The sequence below is a fragment of the Prionailurus viverrinus genome, chromosome F1 (assembly GCF_022837055.1).
Source record: "Prionailurus viverrinus isolate Anna chromosome F1, UM_Priviv_1.0, whole genome shotgun sequence".
NCBI classification, from domain to species: domain Eukaryota; kingdom Metazoa; phylum Chordata; class Mammalia; order Carnivora; family Felidae; genus Prionailurus; species Prionailurus viverrinus.
The window spans coordinates 7,859,469-7,873,616 of record NC_062577.1 but is presented as its reverse complement, the minus strand read 5'-3'; the positions used below and the strand labels follow the sequence as shown (position 1 = coordinate 7,873,616).

Here is a 14,148-nt window from a genome sequence, read left to right as displayed (position 1 = left end):
AAAATTCTTCCTTTTTTTTATGAAGTTTTTGTTTTAATTTCAGTATACTTGACATACAGTGTTATATTAGTTTCAGGTGTCACAAAAATTTTCAATAAAAATATTAACAGACCGAATTCAATAGCACATTAAAAGAATTGTACACTGGGACACCCGGGTGGCTCAGTCGGTTGAGCGTCCGACTTGGGCTCAGGTCACGATCTTGCAGCTTGTGAGTTCGAGCCCCGTATTGGGCTCTGTGCTGACAGCTCAGAGCCTGGAGCCTGCTTCGGATTCTGTGTCTCCCTCTCTCTCTGCCCCTTCCCCGCTCATGCTCTCTGTCTCTCAAAAATGAATAAACGTTAAAAAAAAAAAAAAAAAAAAAAAGAATTGTACACCCTAATCACGTGGACTTAGCCTGGGGACTCCAGGATGATTTCACACATGCAAATCCATAAACATGATACACCACGTGAATAGAATGAAGGATGAAGGTCATAGGATTATCCTGATAGGTGCAGAAAAAGCTTTTGACAAAATACCTCTTTTCATGCTAAAAGCTCCCAACAAATTGGGTATAGAACATAAGCACAAACCACAAGAGAAAAAAATTGATAAATTGGGTATCATCAGAATTAAAACATTTCCATCAAAAAATACCATTAAGAAAATGAAAAAGCAAACCATAGACCATGAGAAATTACTTGCAAGCACAGAATTAATATTGCTCGTTTTAACGTTTTTTTTTTTGCATTGAGATATTATTCACGTAACATCGCACTTACCATTTTAAAATGTAATCTGAATGACCTTTACTATGTTCACTGTGTTGTACACTATCCCACCATCTAATTCTAGAAGTTTCTGCCACCCCAAAAAGAGACCTCTTACCTCTTCATCCCTTTTTATGCCTGAATCACGTTCCATTTGGGGGATATACCACATTTGTTTACCATTCCCTAGTTGGCTTGTTTCCAATTTGGGCCTATTATGATAATACTGTGTGGACATGTGTTTTCAATTCTCTTGGGTCTATGCCTAGAGGCATCATTTTTGTGTCCTATGACAACTCTGTTTGACTTTTTTGGGGAACTGCCAAATTAGTTTCTACAAAGGCTTTATCATTTTACATTTTCACCAGCAATGTATGCGATCCCAATTTCTTTGTTTTTTTTAAATTTTTTTCTAATGTTCATTTATTTTTGAGAGACTGAGCATGAGCGGGGGAGGGGCAGAGAGAGGGAGACACAGAATCCGAAGCAGGCTCCAGGCTCCGAGCTGTCAGCACGGAGCCCAACGCGGGGCTCGAACTCACAAGCTGAGAGATCATGACCTGAGCCGAAGTCTGTTGCATAACTGAGCCATCCAGGTGTCCCTGAGGGTCCCAATTTCTGTATACCCTCCCCAACACTAATTGTCTTTTTTATTTTAGCCACCCTAGGGGGTGCGAAGTAGAATCTCACTATGGGTTTTTCTTCTTCTTCTTCTTCTTCTTCTTTTCTTCTTCTTCTTCTTCTTCTTCTTCTTCTTCTTCTTCTTCTTCTTTTCTTTTACCCAGCCCCCAATTCCCCTCCCCTCTGGCAACCGCCAGTTTGTTCTCTGTATCAAAGAGTCTGGTTTTTTTTTTTTTTTTTTTGGTCTCTTTTTCTCTTTGTTCATTTGTTTTGTTTCTTAAATTCCCGCATACGAGTGAAATCATATGGTATTTGTCTTTCTCTGGTTGACTTCTTTCACTTAGCGTTATACCCTCTACATCCACCCATGTTGTTGCAAATGGCAAGATGTCACTCTTTTCTGTGGCTGAGTAATATTCCGTAGTTTATGTATACCACATCTTCTTTATCCGTTCACTTGTGGATGAATACTTGGGTTGCTTCTGTATCCTGGCTATTTTAAATATAATGCTGCAGGGGCGCCTGGGTGGCTCAGTCGGTTGAGCGTCCGACTTCGGCTCAGGTCACAATCTCGCGGTTCGTGGGTTCGAGCCCCGCGTCGGGCTCTGGACTGATGGCTCGGAGCCTGGAGCCTACTTCCGATTCTGTGTCTCCCTCTCTCTCTGCCCCTCCCCCATTCATGCTCTGTCTCTCTCTGTCTCAAAAATAAATAAACATTAAAAATAAATAAATAAATAAATAAATAAATAAATAAATAAAATGCTGCAATAAACATAGGGATGCATATATCTTTTTTAATTAGTGTTTCCCTTTCCTTTGGGTAAATACCCAGTAATGGAATTACTGAATCATATGGTAATCCAATTTTGAATTTTTTGAGGAACATCCATGTTTTCCACAGTGGCCTCATCAATTCACATTCCCACCAATGGTGCACAAGGGTTACTTTTTCTTCCCATTCTCATCAACACTTGTTTTAATTTTAGCCATTCTGGCAGATGTGAGGTGATATTTCGTTGTCTTTTTTTAAATTTAGTTATTTAATTTTATTTTAGAGAAGAGAGAGAGCAGGGGAGCAGGGCAGAGGGGGAGAGAGAGACTCTTGAGCGTGGAGCCTGACACAGGACTCGATCCCATGACCCTGGAACCATGACCTGAGTTGAAATCAAGAGTCGGATGCTTGGGACGCCTGGGTGGCTCAGTCGGTTAAGCGGCCGACTTCAGCTCAGGTCACGATCTCGCGGTCCGTGAGTTCGAGCCCCACGTCAGGCTCTGGGCTGATGGCTCAGAGCCTGGAGCCTGCTTCCGATTCTGTGTCTCCCCCTCTCTCTGCCCCTCCCCTGTTCATGCCATTTGCTTTACAGGTAAGGATGCTGATGTCTAGAGACGCTGAGTGAGTTACTGAAGGCCACACAGCACCTGGGTAGCAGAGATAGGCACCAAAGCCCAGGTATTCTGTCTCTGCATTTCTCCTGGATCCAGAGCTCTGCCGTCTCACCAACATCTATAAAATATGTAAGCCCAGGAAAATGTCCTTACACGCATTGGGAACTCCTGTTCGCCTAGGGACTGGCTTCACCCAGCAAGAGAGGAGTTAGATAAAAATTAGACAAAAATTAGGAGAAACGGAGAGTAAAACAATGGTTAAATGAGAGAAAAAGCAAGATGTAGACACACACACACACACACACACACACACACACCCCTCAAACCCTCAAACCTCCAGCGCTTCCTGCCTATGAACCGAAAGGGGGAGTGCGTTTCTTGGCCTTGCTGGCAGGTGTCTGCCTTCTCAAAGGCCCCACAGTCCTCTACTTCCTGAGGAGGCAGCAGCACAAAGCAGAGACACCGTCTCTCTTCTGGGTCCCAGCCATGGCTGCCACGGCCTCGGCCTCCTGGTGCCACGCTGGGGGAAAGGACAAGGTGACGCGGAAGGTGCTTGTCATCATGGCCCTGCTGCAGGCACAGCTGCCAGGAACAGGTAAGGCCGGACAGATGGATGGCAAGGAACTTCCAGAAACTCTTCTTGCGTGTGTGCGGGGGGGGGGGGGGGGGGGGGGGGGGGTACGCCGCGGAGGGGTAGCGAGGAGCTGGCGTCTCTTTCGAAGCTGAGCAGGTTGGATCTGCTGTCTTACAGCCGAGCTGGGCATCGGCTCAGACCCAGCTGCTTGAACGCACACCTGCCCCCAATACAGGTGTTCCTAGTGCTCACAGGAGGGAGGACAGTCCATGGAGGGGAAAGGACAGGGCGGAAGGGGGCAGAGGAGCGACTGAGGCAGGCCCGGTGCGGAGAAAAAGAGAGGGAGTATTTAACAGACGCTGGATGGGATGAGAACACGTCAGCCAGGCCACTTTTGATACTGCGACGCGCGTCTCGTCTCTGCGTCTTCTCCTCGTACCCCCTGGCTGGCTCCGTCACTTGGCCTCTTTCCTTTGTCCTTTGCCAACAAAAAACCACTTCTCTCGGTCAGACGGGGTCACGGCTGTGAGTCCGGCTGACTTGAAGCACCTGGACGGGGCAGGGACTGAGCAGCGATGTCCACGAAGGACAGAAGGGGCCTTCCTCCGGGCCCGTGTCTCCACTCAGCTCTGTCATGGCTGCCCCTGCCCCCCTCCCCCTCCCCCACGGCCAGGGGCTGCCCTGGGACACACCCATCGTGGCTCAGTGACTCACCCACCACCCTCACTGCAAGCAGCCCTCTATCTGAGGCCAAAAAGCTAGAGACGCTGACAGAACGTAGGGACGGATGAGAGGATGTGACCTGTTAAGTCGCCGTCGTAACAACCGACCAGCCCAGTGAGAGAACTTACTCCTCACCTCATTTTAGCTCGCGGGAGCGGGGCTTTTCTAGAATCCTTTCACTCCCACCGTGTTGTCTAGGCCACCTTATGAGGACCACATGTGAAAAGAAAGACAAAATAGACTGTCTCGGGAGATTGGGATCATGGCATTTTTACCAGAAACAGGACCGGCTGTATTTGAACCTAAAGACACAGGAAGACAGGTCACAAACACATGTCCCTTCTCCACGTCACGGGTCACCGCAGTGCGGGAGAGCGTTTGGCGACAGTGCTGAGAGGGCAGGGGAGGCCCCTGGTGCTTCTGTTCCTGACAGGGAACGTGGCACAGCCCCAGCCTGACACCTCAGGGGTTCTGAAAACTCTGTAAGGTCACAGCGTTCTTCTCGGAAGAGCCTTGTTGGGTGTGAGTCACACGGCCCTGTGAGGTGAGGGCCCCAGAGCAAGTCCCGGGCCCGTCCTGCGTGCGGGGGACAAGAGGGTCCCCGATGCCACAGTAGCCAGTGGATTCAGTGATTTCAGGGGAACAGCTGACGGCAGTGGCTTCAGACCCTGGGCTTCAGGCCGCGAGGTACTTCTATGCGGTTTCCTCACCGGTCCGTTTGTGTTGACCTCGGGGCCAAGGTAGCAGCAAACTAGAGTTAGATGAGGGGAAAAAAAAAAAAAAAAAAAAAAAAGCTGCTTGGGTGGCGGTGGCTGCCACGCGTGACAAACAAGACCCCACCCAGCAGACGAGATGCGGGCCGTGCCCAGTTCCACGCACAGCGCCCAGGAGGAAGAAACAGGATGGACGGGATTTTCCATCGTTCGAGGCCCCTTGCTGTGCTGGTGTGGGGACGGCCCTTTCAGCTACTCCCCGAGAAGGTTCTTCCAAACGTTCAGCCCAGTTGAGGTGAGGTGAGGAGGGACTTGGGCCTGTAACCCCCGGGGCTGCGAATGGCATCGTGTTGCCTTTACAACTTCGCTCCGCGGAAAGGCCGCTGACAGAATTTGAGCTGAGGTCTCTCTTTTCTTGCTCAGTGAAGTCACCTATCTCCAAACTCTTTAAAAAAAAAAAATTTTTTTTTTAATGTTTATTTATTTTTGACAGAGAGACCGAGCATGAGCGGGGGAGGGGGAGAGAGAGGGGGAGACACAGAATCCGAAGCAGGCTCCAGGCTCTGAGCACAGAGCCCGACGCGGGGCTCGAACTCACCAACTGCGAGGTCATGACCTGAGCCGAGGTTGGACGCTCCGCCGACTGAGCCACCCGGGCGCCCCTCCAAACTTTTTAAAAGTCTGCCTTTTAGAGATCTTTCCATGTGCCTCTTATGGAAATGCCCAGATCATGAGGATCAAAGCAAATAATGACCTAGCGTCTCCACGGGAGGAGGTCTCCCTGGGTGAGAGTCGGCCAAGCCGGTCGCCGGGGTCGGAGGCTAGTAGCGACGAAGGTGGTGTGCCTAGCGGCAGGGGCACGCTTTTGCCTGCAGGGCCCTCAGCTACTCAGTACCCTTACCTCTCTACCCCGCTGTGGCCAAGAATGCTTCCAGCTGGTCAGTGTGGCCGTTGTCCTTTCTTCAGCCAGGAGATGCAGCGCGGCCACAAACCCTCAGGAAAAGCAGGCCCCCCAGGCTGGTTTGCAGCTCTGCTTGCAAGGAGATGGCTGGATGTGGTGGCAAAAGTCAGGCCAATCATAGATGGAATCCCGGTGTTGCCACTTTCCTAGCTGTGCAACGGTAGGCAGGTTACTTACCCTCTCTGGGCCTTAGTTTTCTCCCCTCTAAAGTAAGGATAACTTTCCTTGCAGAACTGTGAAGATGAGAAATGAATGTAATATGCTCGATACATAGCAGACAGCCAATACATGGAAGCTGTATTAATTATTACTATTATTACATCACGGTCTGGTTTCTTGTTCTCAACATCTAGCAACAGGAAGTGGAAACCCATGGTTAGAATTCTTAATTTGCCCTCAGCTGGGTTGTAAACAGCACTGGACATTTTCTCCGTCCGTCGAGGCCCCACTCAACCTCCTTTTGATTTCTGAGCCTACAGCACAGGAACATGTGAGCGGGCGGGGGGGCGGGGGTGGTGGTAACTGTGAACAAGGATATAAAGCTTGGGCAGGTCACCGGATGAGCGTTAGAACCGCCATTTTTCTTTTTTAAGACACTTATTCTGTAGGGGATACTCCCCCAAAGTGAAAACATGCTCCCAAGTGTATAATCGAAATAGTTAGGGGGAGGAAATTAGAGGACAAAGTCCACCAGCTCGTCACTGGTCGGGGTGGCCACACAGCTCTCGAAGCTGAATGCTTGGCATGGGTGTCCAGTGACTGGGTATTTAAATGCAAACGTCTCGAACGCCAGATCTCTGCTTAAGCTGCTCAGAGCAGGACATGAGGGGAACTCCTAGGTGGTGCCAGGACAATGGCATTTTCACCAATATTTCGACGTCCTGTCACCGGCACTTCTCATCCAGATGAGCTACTTAAGTTCTCTCCTTTGGCGTTTCTCCCACTTGCTGGCTTAGAGACCCCACTGCTGGGAAATGTCCCCCAGAAACAGTTCTGGGAAGCTGTCACTTAGGTAACTGACCACTGCTGTATGTTTTGAAAAATGTTTTTTTATTTTTGCCTTTGTCTTTAAAAAATTAGATTTAACTTTTACTGGATGTCCAGTCTTACTTTCGAGAGTCCCCCAGGCATCGTGTCTTGTGTTTTATTTAGAACAGTTAAGGCACATCTTCGGGAACTGTTTTGCATTAGAGCTGTCCAAAGACACCCTTCGGGAGTCTTTTTCTCCTGAGCCATATGTACCTGTGGTCAGCTAATGGATTAAATAAACAGCGGGGACAGCTCAATATAGACTTCTTCTCGGCTCGGGCCAAGGCGAGTTCTTATTAACAATGACCTGATGGTAGATTGAATCAATTTGAGCAAACATTCAGTCAATCTGCTTAATAAAGAATCCAAACCAGTCACTTGGCACGTTAGTTGAAACAAACTGATCTGGTGAGTCACCACCTTTCTTAGCCATCCCTCCCAGCCTGCACAAAGGAGTCTCTGTTCCCCAAGGGAAAAGACACCTCAGTCTTGTTTAGAGAGGTGCCTAGCACTTAGCACACTGCCATGAGTTGAGTCCACACACAATAAATACGTGTCAAATGAATTAAAGTGGCTGAACGAAAGAATTCTAGATGTTTCCACGTAATTATATTAACTTTAATGGTTTACGAGGAATATATTGGAATGGTGTTATTTGGACTTCCCTTCTAGAGAATTTAGCATTTAAATCTAAACCCACCCACCAACCAACCAAACAAAATTTAGCTGGTGGAGGGGACAGGACAGTTTGAGGGAACAGAATGATTCAAAATGAGTTGCTGGGATGGTTTAAGATACAATCTGCTGTTATTAAAATTTTTGATATAAAATTTCTGCTATTTGTTTTTGGACCTACAAACAAGATAATTTCATGTGATTCAAATAATATTATATCTCAAACATAAACGATTGAAGAAAGACGTTCGTTTTTCTGACTCGGCTTAAACCCTAAGGAAAAAGCAGAAAATAAACAAGGCTATCCACTGTGGGAGAATGTTAAGTAATAAACTTAAAAAAAAAAACTCATTAATGAGAGGCACCAGGAGAAAAATAAGAGTTTCTGGATGATGGCAAAAATCACAGTATACAATTGCCTCAAAATATGGAGAGAAGAAAAAAGCAGTTTAGCCGGTGTAGTCTCATTTGGTCTGAGTTACCAACTAAATGTTCCAAGTAATTATCGCTTTTTTCCCTTCTCTTAATTTGAGGTGTTTTAACAAAAATATCACAAACTCATCGGAGGAAGTTACGCATTTTTTAAATCCAAAATCTTACAAGCTAGCCCAGTAACTTCACTTTTCCTTCTTTATGTTCCATTCCAATATTTTAAAAAGAGTGTACACAAATCTTTTTATGGTTGCCATCATAAAAGCATTTCCGTGTGCTTATTTTTCTTAATAATCTATCGTGAGCATTTTTTTTTATGCCTAGCCTTCACGATGGTTTTTAATTGCTGTGTAAACTTCCAGAGTTTATGTAACGTAGTTTCCTACTTCTTTACTGTTGGACATTGGCCCGTTTCTAATTTTTGTTATTATAGCTAAGCCTGCAAGAAAAATCTTTACGTACGTAGCCTTACAATTGTCTTTTGAATTATGTCCTTGGGCTAATTTCTCCCGGGTTGACAGTTAAAAGAATAAGTTAAAGAACATTTCGCAGGACACTTTAGGCTTCCGTTGAAAACGATCCAGTGGAGGAAAGCGAGTTGTTTCCTAACTCTGACCATCTGCAAGTGTCCTGTCTTCTCTGGGGCAGCTACACAGTGGAGGGAGAGAGCGGGCCGTGCAGCTAGAAAGATCTGGATTCTGAGCTGCCACCCTCAGAGCCTGTCCTTCCTCTATAAGATGGCGGCAGTCATGTCTGCCTCCCGCAGGGTACTGGGGAGCAGAGATGCCACTCAGAAGTGCCGCTCACGAAAGGTTCCCCGAAAAGTCGTAGCCAGTCAACATGTGGGCCCGAGCCTCCCAACCTGCAAAAGACAACAAGCGTCATTTTTCCCAGGGCGACAGCTGGATAACATCTTTCTTCTTCTCTGTCGCTAAATCGCGGGGTGAACTTGGGCAGACAGCTCTCTCCGGGCTTTGGTTTCTCATCTGTGAGATGAGAAGGCAGAGAGTCGGACGTGCCTTGCACCTAGCAAAGGAATTGCATGTGGTCTCAAAATGGCACTTTTTGAGAACATCTACTTATCGGCCCCCACCGCGCTGGCATTGGCTCCCAGGATTCGGAAACTAAACTTCGACTCCGTGCGGCTCCAAATACCTTCTAGGTCTGGACTTCCACCTTTATCACAATATCTTTAACTCTGTCGCGGGAGCCTCTGGCGTGCAAAATCCAGGGACGAGGCCCAGCGTTTTCTGGCTTATTAACCCTTGTGCTCGCGCCCTGACTGCAGATGTAGCGGGGGCGGGGGAGGGGGGGGCACCCAAGGACTTGGTTGGTAAGAAGTGACTTGAAGAGAGAGCAGATTGCCGTCTGAAGCAGCGGGACTGCAGTGGGGCAGGTGTCAGGAGTTTCCACCAACCACCTTGCTTGCCTGCTATGATTTGTGCTACTCAGCAACTGATTTTCAGCTCAAGGGGGGGGGGGATAAATAAATAGAAAGCATTAGAAAACAAGGACAGGCAGGATCCCTGCCCCGTCCAGACCGCCGCTCTCTGAACGCAGTCATCCCTTTATAGTTACGAAGTGACTTCCTACACCCTTACTTATGGGGTCTTCATTGCCATCCTATGCGGGCAGCAGATGAACCAGTAGGGTTCTCTCTTTGGGAACACAGACAACGAGGCTCCGAGCTTTGATGAGCTGGCCTAAGAGTAGAGAGAGGTCCCAAAGCCGGCTTCTCTGACAACCTTGCCCGGTGTATACATTCTGGAGGGTTCCCTGCAGCCTCTTTTCCCGGGTGCTCGCTCGTCATTTGACAATGTCATACCCCTGGTGACTGAACTCTGAGGCCGACCTGTGAAGGCGTTCCTTTTAGCAAGCATCCTTTACTGTTTTCCTCTCCATTTTGGAAGAAATAATAATTGTGATGCTGTATGTCCTCGTGTGATAGGCTTTTTTTTTTTTTCTGCCGCGTGTGCGAAATATTCGGTAGTTAATACAGAATCATGTTTCTGTCTGGCACGTTACTACAATTCTGAGCTCGGGTTTCCCACAAAGTTGGTAAAATCCTTCTTCTCTGTTTCACTGTTAAGAAATAGAGCCGCTTGGGAGCTTGTCTTGGGAAGGATGGCCCTCAGTTCGCGACCGACACAGGTCTGTGTGTTCCCCTTCCGCAGCCCCACCGCCCTACGTGTATGTGAAAACCAAACGTGTAAAGCTAAATGAGGTTAAAGCGTATTTGAGAGGTTTAGAGTCTAAGTAATAGCCTGTAATTGATCTGTTGGATAAAAGCGTGTCTTCATACAGCGCGTAAGGTTTTACGTGTGAGATTTTAAAGAACAGTACAGTGTTACACACAGACTGAGTGGAGATTGGTTTTTTGGCTTGTTTGTTTGTTTTTGTGAAAATCCTCAAGGAGTGGGGGAATTGCCTTTGAATGACAAACGTCCGTGAGCAGTCTTCAATGATTTATGCCCCGAGTCCCCTTGCATTTGCTTGAGCTGAGCTCAGGGAGGGCAAACCCTTTTGCTGGTGACTGGAGCAGAACAAATCAAGTTAAGAAACCCGCTGCAGAGAAAAGTATGTGAAGCATTGAAGAACCACGTAGGTGAATTTCTGGTACCTTCCCAAAGCTGGCCGGCGGGACGGCTGGAACAGGAGTGTTCAAGGGCTTCCACAGGACATTTGCAGGGCGCTGGGCTAAGAGTGCATTGCCTTTGCAAGCCTTGGGGCTTGGGGAGGACAGCCCAGAACGTAAGCCGACGCCACCATTTAGGATATAACAAATGCCTACTTCTGTCTGTCGCTGTAGATACTAGAAACTCGGCGCTGCGTTTCTGTGTTTCGCCAGTTCCCCTCCATGCGATGCCCCCGCCTGGGTCTAAGACATAATGTGACGGCCCCTGAGTTAGAACTGCCCTTTCATCATGCTGGCTGAGGGTGGTGATGGAGAATTGGAGAGAAGAGGTGTTAGGGGGGAAAGAATAGAAAAAGACAACCTGGGGCGCCTGGGTGGCTCAGTCGGTTGAGCCTCCGACTTCGGCTCAGGTCGCGATCTCGCGGTCTGTGAGTTCGAGCCCCGCGTCGGGCTCTGTGCCGACAGCTCGGAGCCTGGAGCCTGCTTCGGATTCTGTGTCTCCCTCTCTCTCTGCCCCTCCCCTGCTCATGCTGTGTCTCTCTCTGTCTTAAAAATAAACATTAAAAAAAATTGAAAAAAAAAAGACAACCTGGGGGTGGGGGTGGGGGTGAAGGTTGCCCCCTGTTGCCACAGGGGGCGGAATGGCCAGAGCGACCTGCTCTGGGGAGAAGGCAGCTGTTACCAGGTGACTCCACCACGGGAGTAGCCTGTGCCCAAGCCCGGTCCTAGCAAACGTGTGTGCCAGTGCGTGCTGACCCAAGTGCTCTGGTGGGGGTGCAGGCGCCCGTGCCCTACTGTGCATGTGCTGGTGTGGGATGCCATGTGCGAGTGTGTGTGTGTGTGTGTGTGTGTGTGTGTGTGTGTTCTGGTGTGTTCCAGTGTGTGCGTGCATGCACTGATGTCCAGCGTTCACGCACTCCTGTGCCTGGTGTGCGTATGTGCCCGTCTGTGCACTCATGGACACGTCCTGGGCACGTCCTATGTGTTTCCGTGTGCACCAGGGACTGGTTTGGTGTGCCTGGCACGTCGGTCGGACTCACAGCCGGCAATCTGGGGAGGTGCGCACTAGAGCTGAGACATCTCTGTGCGCCTTCCAGAGATTCTGTGCCGGAGGGGGGCGAGAAGTCCAGACTAGAATCGCTAGGATCCTGGAGAGGAGGGGTGGCCTCCTTATAGATGCAGAGTCTCCAGGTCCCCCAACTCCCCTCAGAACGTCCCCACTTCCCGACGTGAGCCTGCTGTCTTTCCTTCACGCCGTCCTGTCCTTCCTCCTCCCAGCTCCCTCCACTAAGACGCTGACTACCTCCTGTAGAAACCCGTAGGCCCCCTTCCAATCAAGCCCAGATATGCGTGACTCTCCTGGGCCCGCTGTTACCCTTTTGTTACCAGCAGTCAGGTGGCAAAAGAAGGTGGAAAATGTACTGTTCTCAGAACTCAGAATTAAAAACCCAACCCAGAGAGTTCCCGATGGTGAGTCTTTCGCGCGGTGGAAGCCCAGGACGAAAACAGTTTCAGGAACTTCCCCGTCAGCAGAAAGCGTCGCCAGCTCCCCCAGTTCTCACCAGTTCTTTCCACGGTGGCCGTCTTCTGGGTTCTGACTAAAGTAGTCCCAATGCGTGTGGTGCTTTTCTTTGTTTATTTCTGCCCTCAGAATAGAATGGCAAGCGATCCAACCGGGTGGGTGTGGCCTACTTTGGCCATCGAGAGTTGGTGCCGTCAGACCGACAGTTATTTTTAATATCCGATTGTTCAAACAGATACTGGAGCAGTCTGATGGTTCCAACTTTTGATTGTTCAAAAGTCCAGGTCAGCTACTGGACTTAGCAATGAGTAAATAGTAACCGAGCACATCTCCTGCACCCAACGTCAAACAACCAGTCCTACAGATGGTTGGCCAAGCAGCCCAGTGACCAGGCCAGTAAAAGGAAAGCTTCCCTGGCCCAGTGGGTCACGTTCTCTCGAAGTCTTAATTTACCCACAGGCCTGCTTCTGTACGGTCTGGCCTAATTGTCATCATTGTGCGAGCCTGTGCTAATTTCCACGCTGAGTTTGGTAGCAAAGGAGGGGTATATCGGGAGATACCACCCAGGGCCGTTTTGAGTCAGGCCAGAGTGCTTCAGAAATTCCCCCTTTGATGTCCTCAGATTAGAGAGAAATCTTTGTCTTTTCTCCCACTTAACTATCAATGCTTCAAAGCTCAGACCTCTATAAAATACACACATGCTTTCTGGACAAAATGAATCTTGTCCGTTTTCTTTGGATTTTAGTGGGAACAATAAAGATTGAGCTACAAAAGGTTGGCAAAGAGGATTATTCTTTTTCTTTCTATTAAGGGTAGAGGCTTCAAAAAGAACGGCTCAGAAAGTCAAATAATTGTATCTACTGCAGCTCACCTATCCATCTCCCTGCTGACCTGGTGTGTGAAATCCCCTTTAAAAGGTTGGCCAGCTCTCACCTGCCCATTGCAAATGCTGTATTGTTAAATGCTCCCATACATAATTCCACAAGGGAGGCTGCTATAAAGCAAATTCCTTCCGTTTCAACAGAGCACGCCTCGTCAAGGATAGCTCTTTGGGGTGAGGGGAGGGGTGCCTCTAATTTTCAAAGCTTTGTCATCTCATCTTGGGGAGGGAGCTGCTTGGAAACCTCAAATGGGTTGTGAATAAAGTTATAATCACGAACCCTTGCAATCTAAAGGGCCCGGCAGGGGGGAGAATGTGGAAGGGAAGATTTAGAGAACAGTTTTTATCTTCAATTTCTTGATTTCTTTGGTTTGGAAAAAACAACATCCGTTAGTTTCTAGCTATGGCTCTAAACGCAAAGTCTCAGCCTTTGATCGAATCCCTAGTTTGTTCTCAGACCATAGCTTCCTCAGAAGATTCCTGTCAGCCATTTTGAAGAGCACAAAATGGCTCCTCTGCGCCAAAGAGTAAAGAGAGGATTTGGCTCTTTAGGCATTTTTAATTTGGGGGTTGAACATCTTCTGGCAGCATTCAAGCCGGGAGTGATTTCAATTAAGAAAAGAAGAAGAAGAAGAAGAAGGAGAAGAAGAAGAAGGGGTGCCTGGGTGGCTCAGTTAGTTGAGCATCCAACTCTTGATGTCAGCTCAGGTCATGATCCCAGGGTCGTGGGATCCAGCTCTGCATCAGGCTTTGCACTGAGCATGGAGTCCGCTTAAGATTCTCTCTCTTTTTCCCTCTGTCCCCTTTCCCCCACTCATGCTCTCTCTCTTTGTAAAAGAAAGAAGGAGGAGGAGAAGGAGAAATCTAACTTCCAAATTGGCCAGTCATCTCAAACTCAGTACAGAGTGGTGACCCACGGAAACCTGTATTGTGCTTCTGGGTCCTGGGTCCTCTCTAGGGCATCCTCTCTATGGTCTTGGATAGTCGTCCTGTGGGTTCGCTCAAACCCATGGTCTTTCTCCATCAAGTCTGACCCAGTGTCATCGCCAATCTCTTTTACTACTTCCGTTCCCTCTCTCGAAGGTTTAAAAAACCCTTTTAGAGAGAATACACAAGTCACATGTAATTGGATTCTGAATTATGCAAATTCAAAATAATGCAGTTCAAAAAATTAATGTCTCAATTTAAGTGCACTGTTAAAAATAATGTGACTTTAAGTTTACACTTATTCTTATGAGAAATTAA

The 14,148-nt window shown here is 48.2% G+C and overlaps 1 protein-coding gene across 3 annotated transcripts in view; it reads left to right on the top strand.

The window, feature by feature from the left end:
- Nucleotides 1-3,170: 3,170 nt before the first annotated feature.
- CD247 (CD247 molecule) overlaps nt 3,171-14,148 on the top strand; it is a 72,840-nt gene continuing 61,862 nt past the window's right edge. For 2 of the 3 annotated variants that reach the window (XM_047840998.1, XM_047840997.1), the window contains exon 1: nt 3,172-3,354. In XM_047840998.1, the coding sequence (XP_047696954.1) occupies nt 3,246-3,354 (109 nt within the window). In that variant the 5' untranslated portion in view covers nt 3,172-3,245. Of the gene's footprint in view, nt 3,355-14,148 lie in introns of all 3 variants that reach the window. The other variant, XM_047841000.1, reaches the window with a different exon arrangement.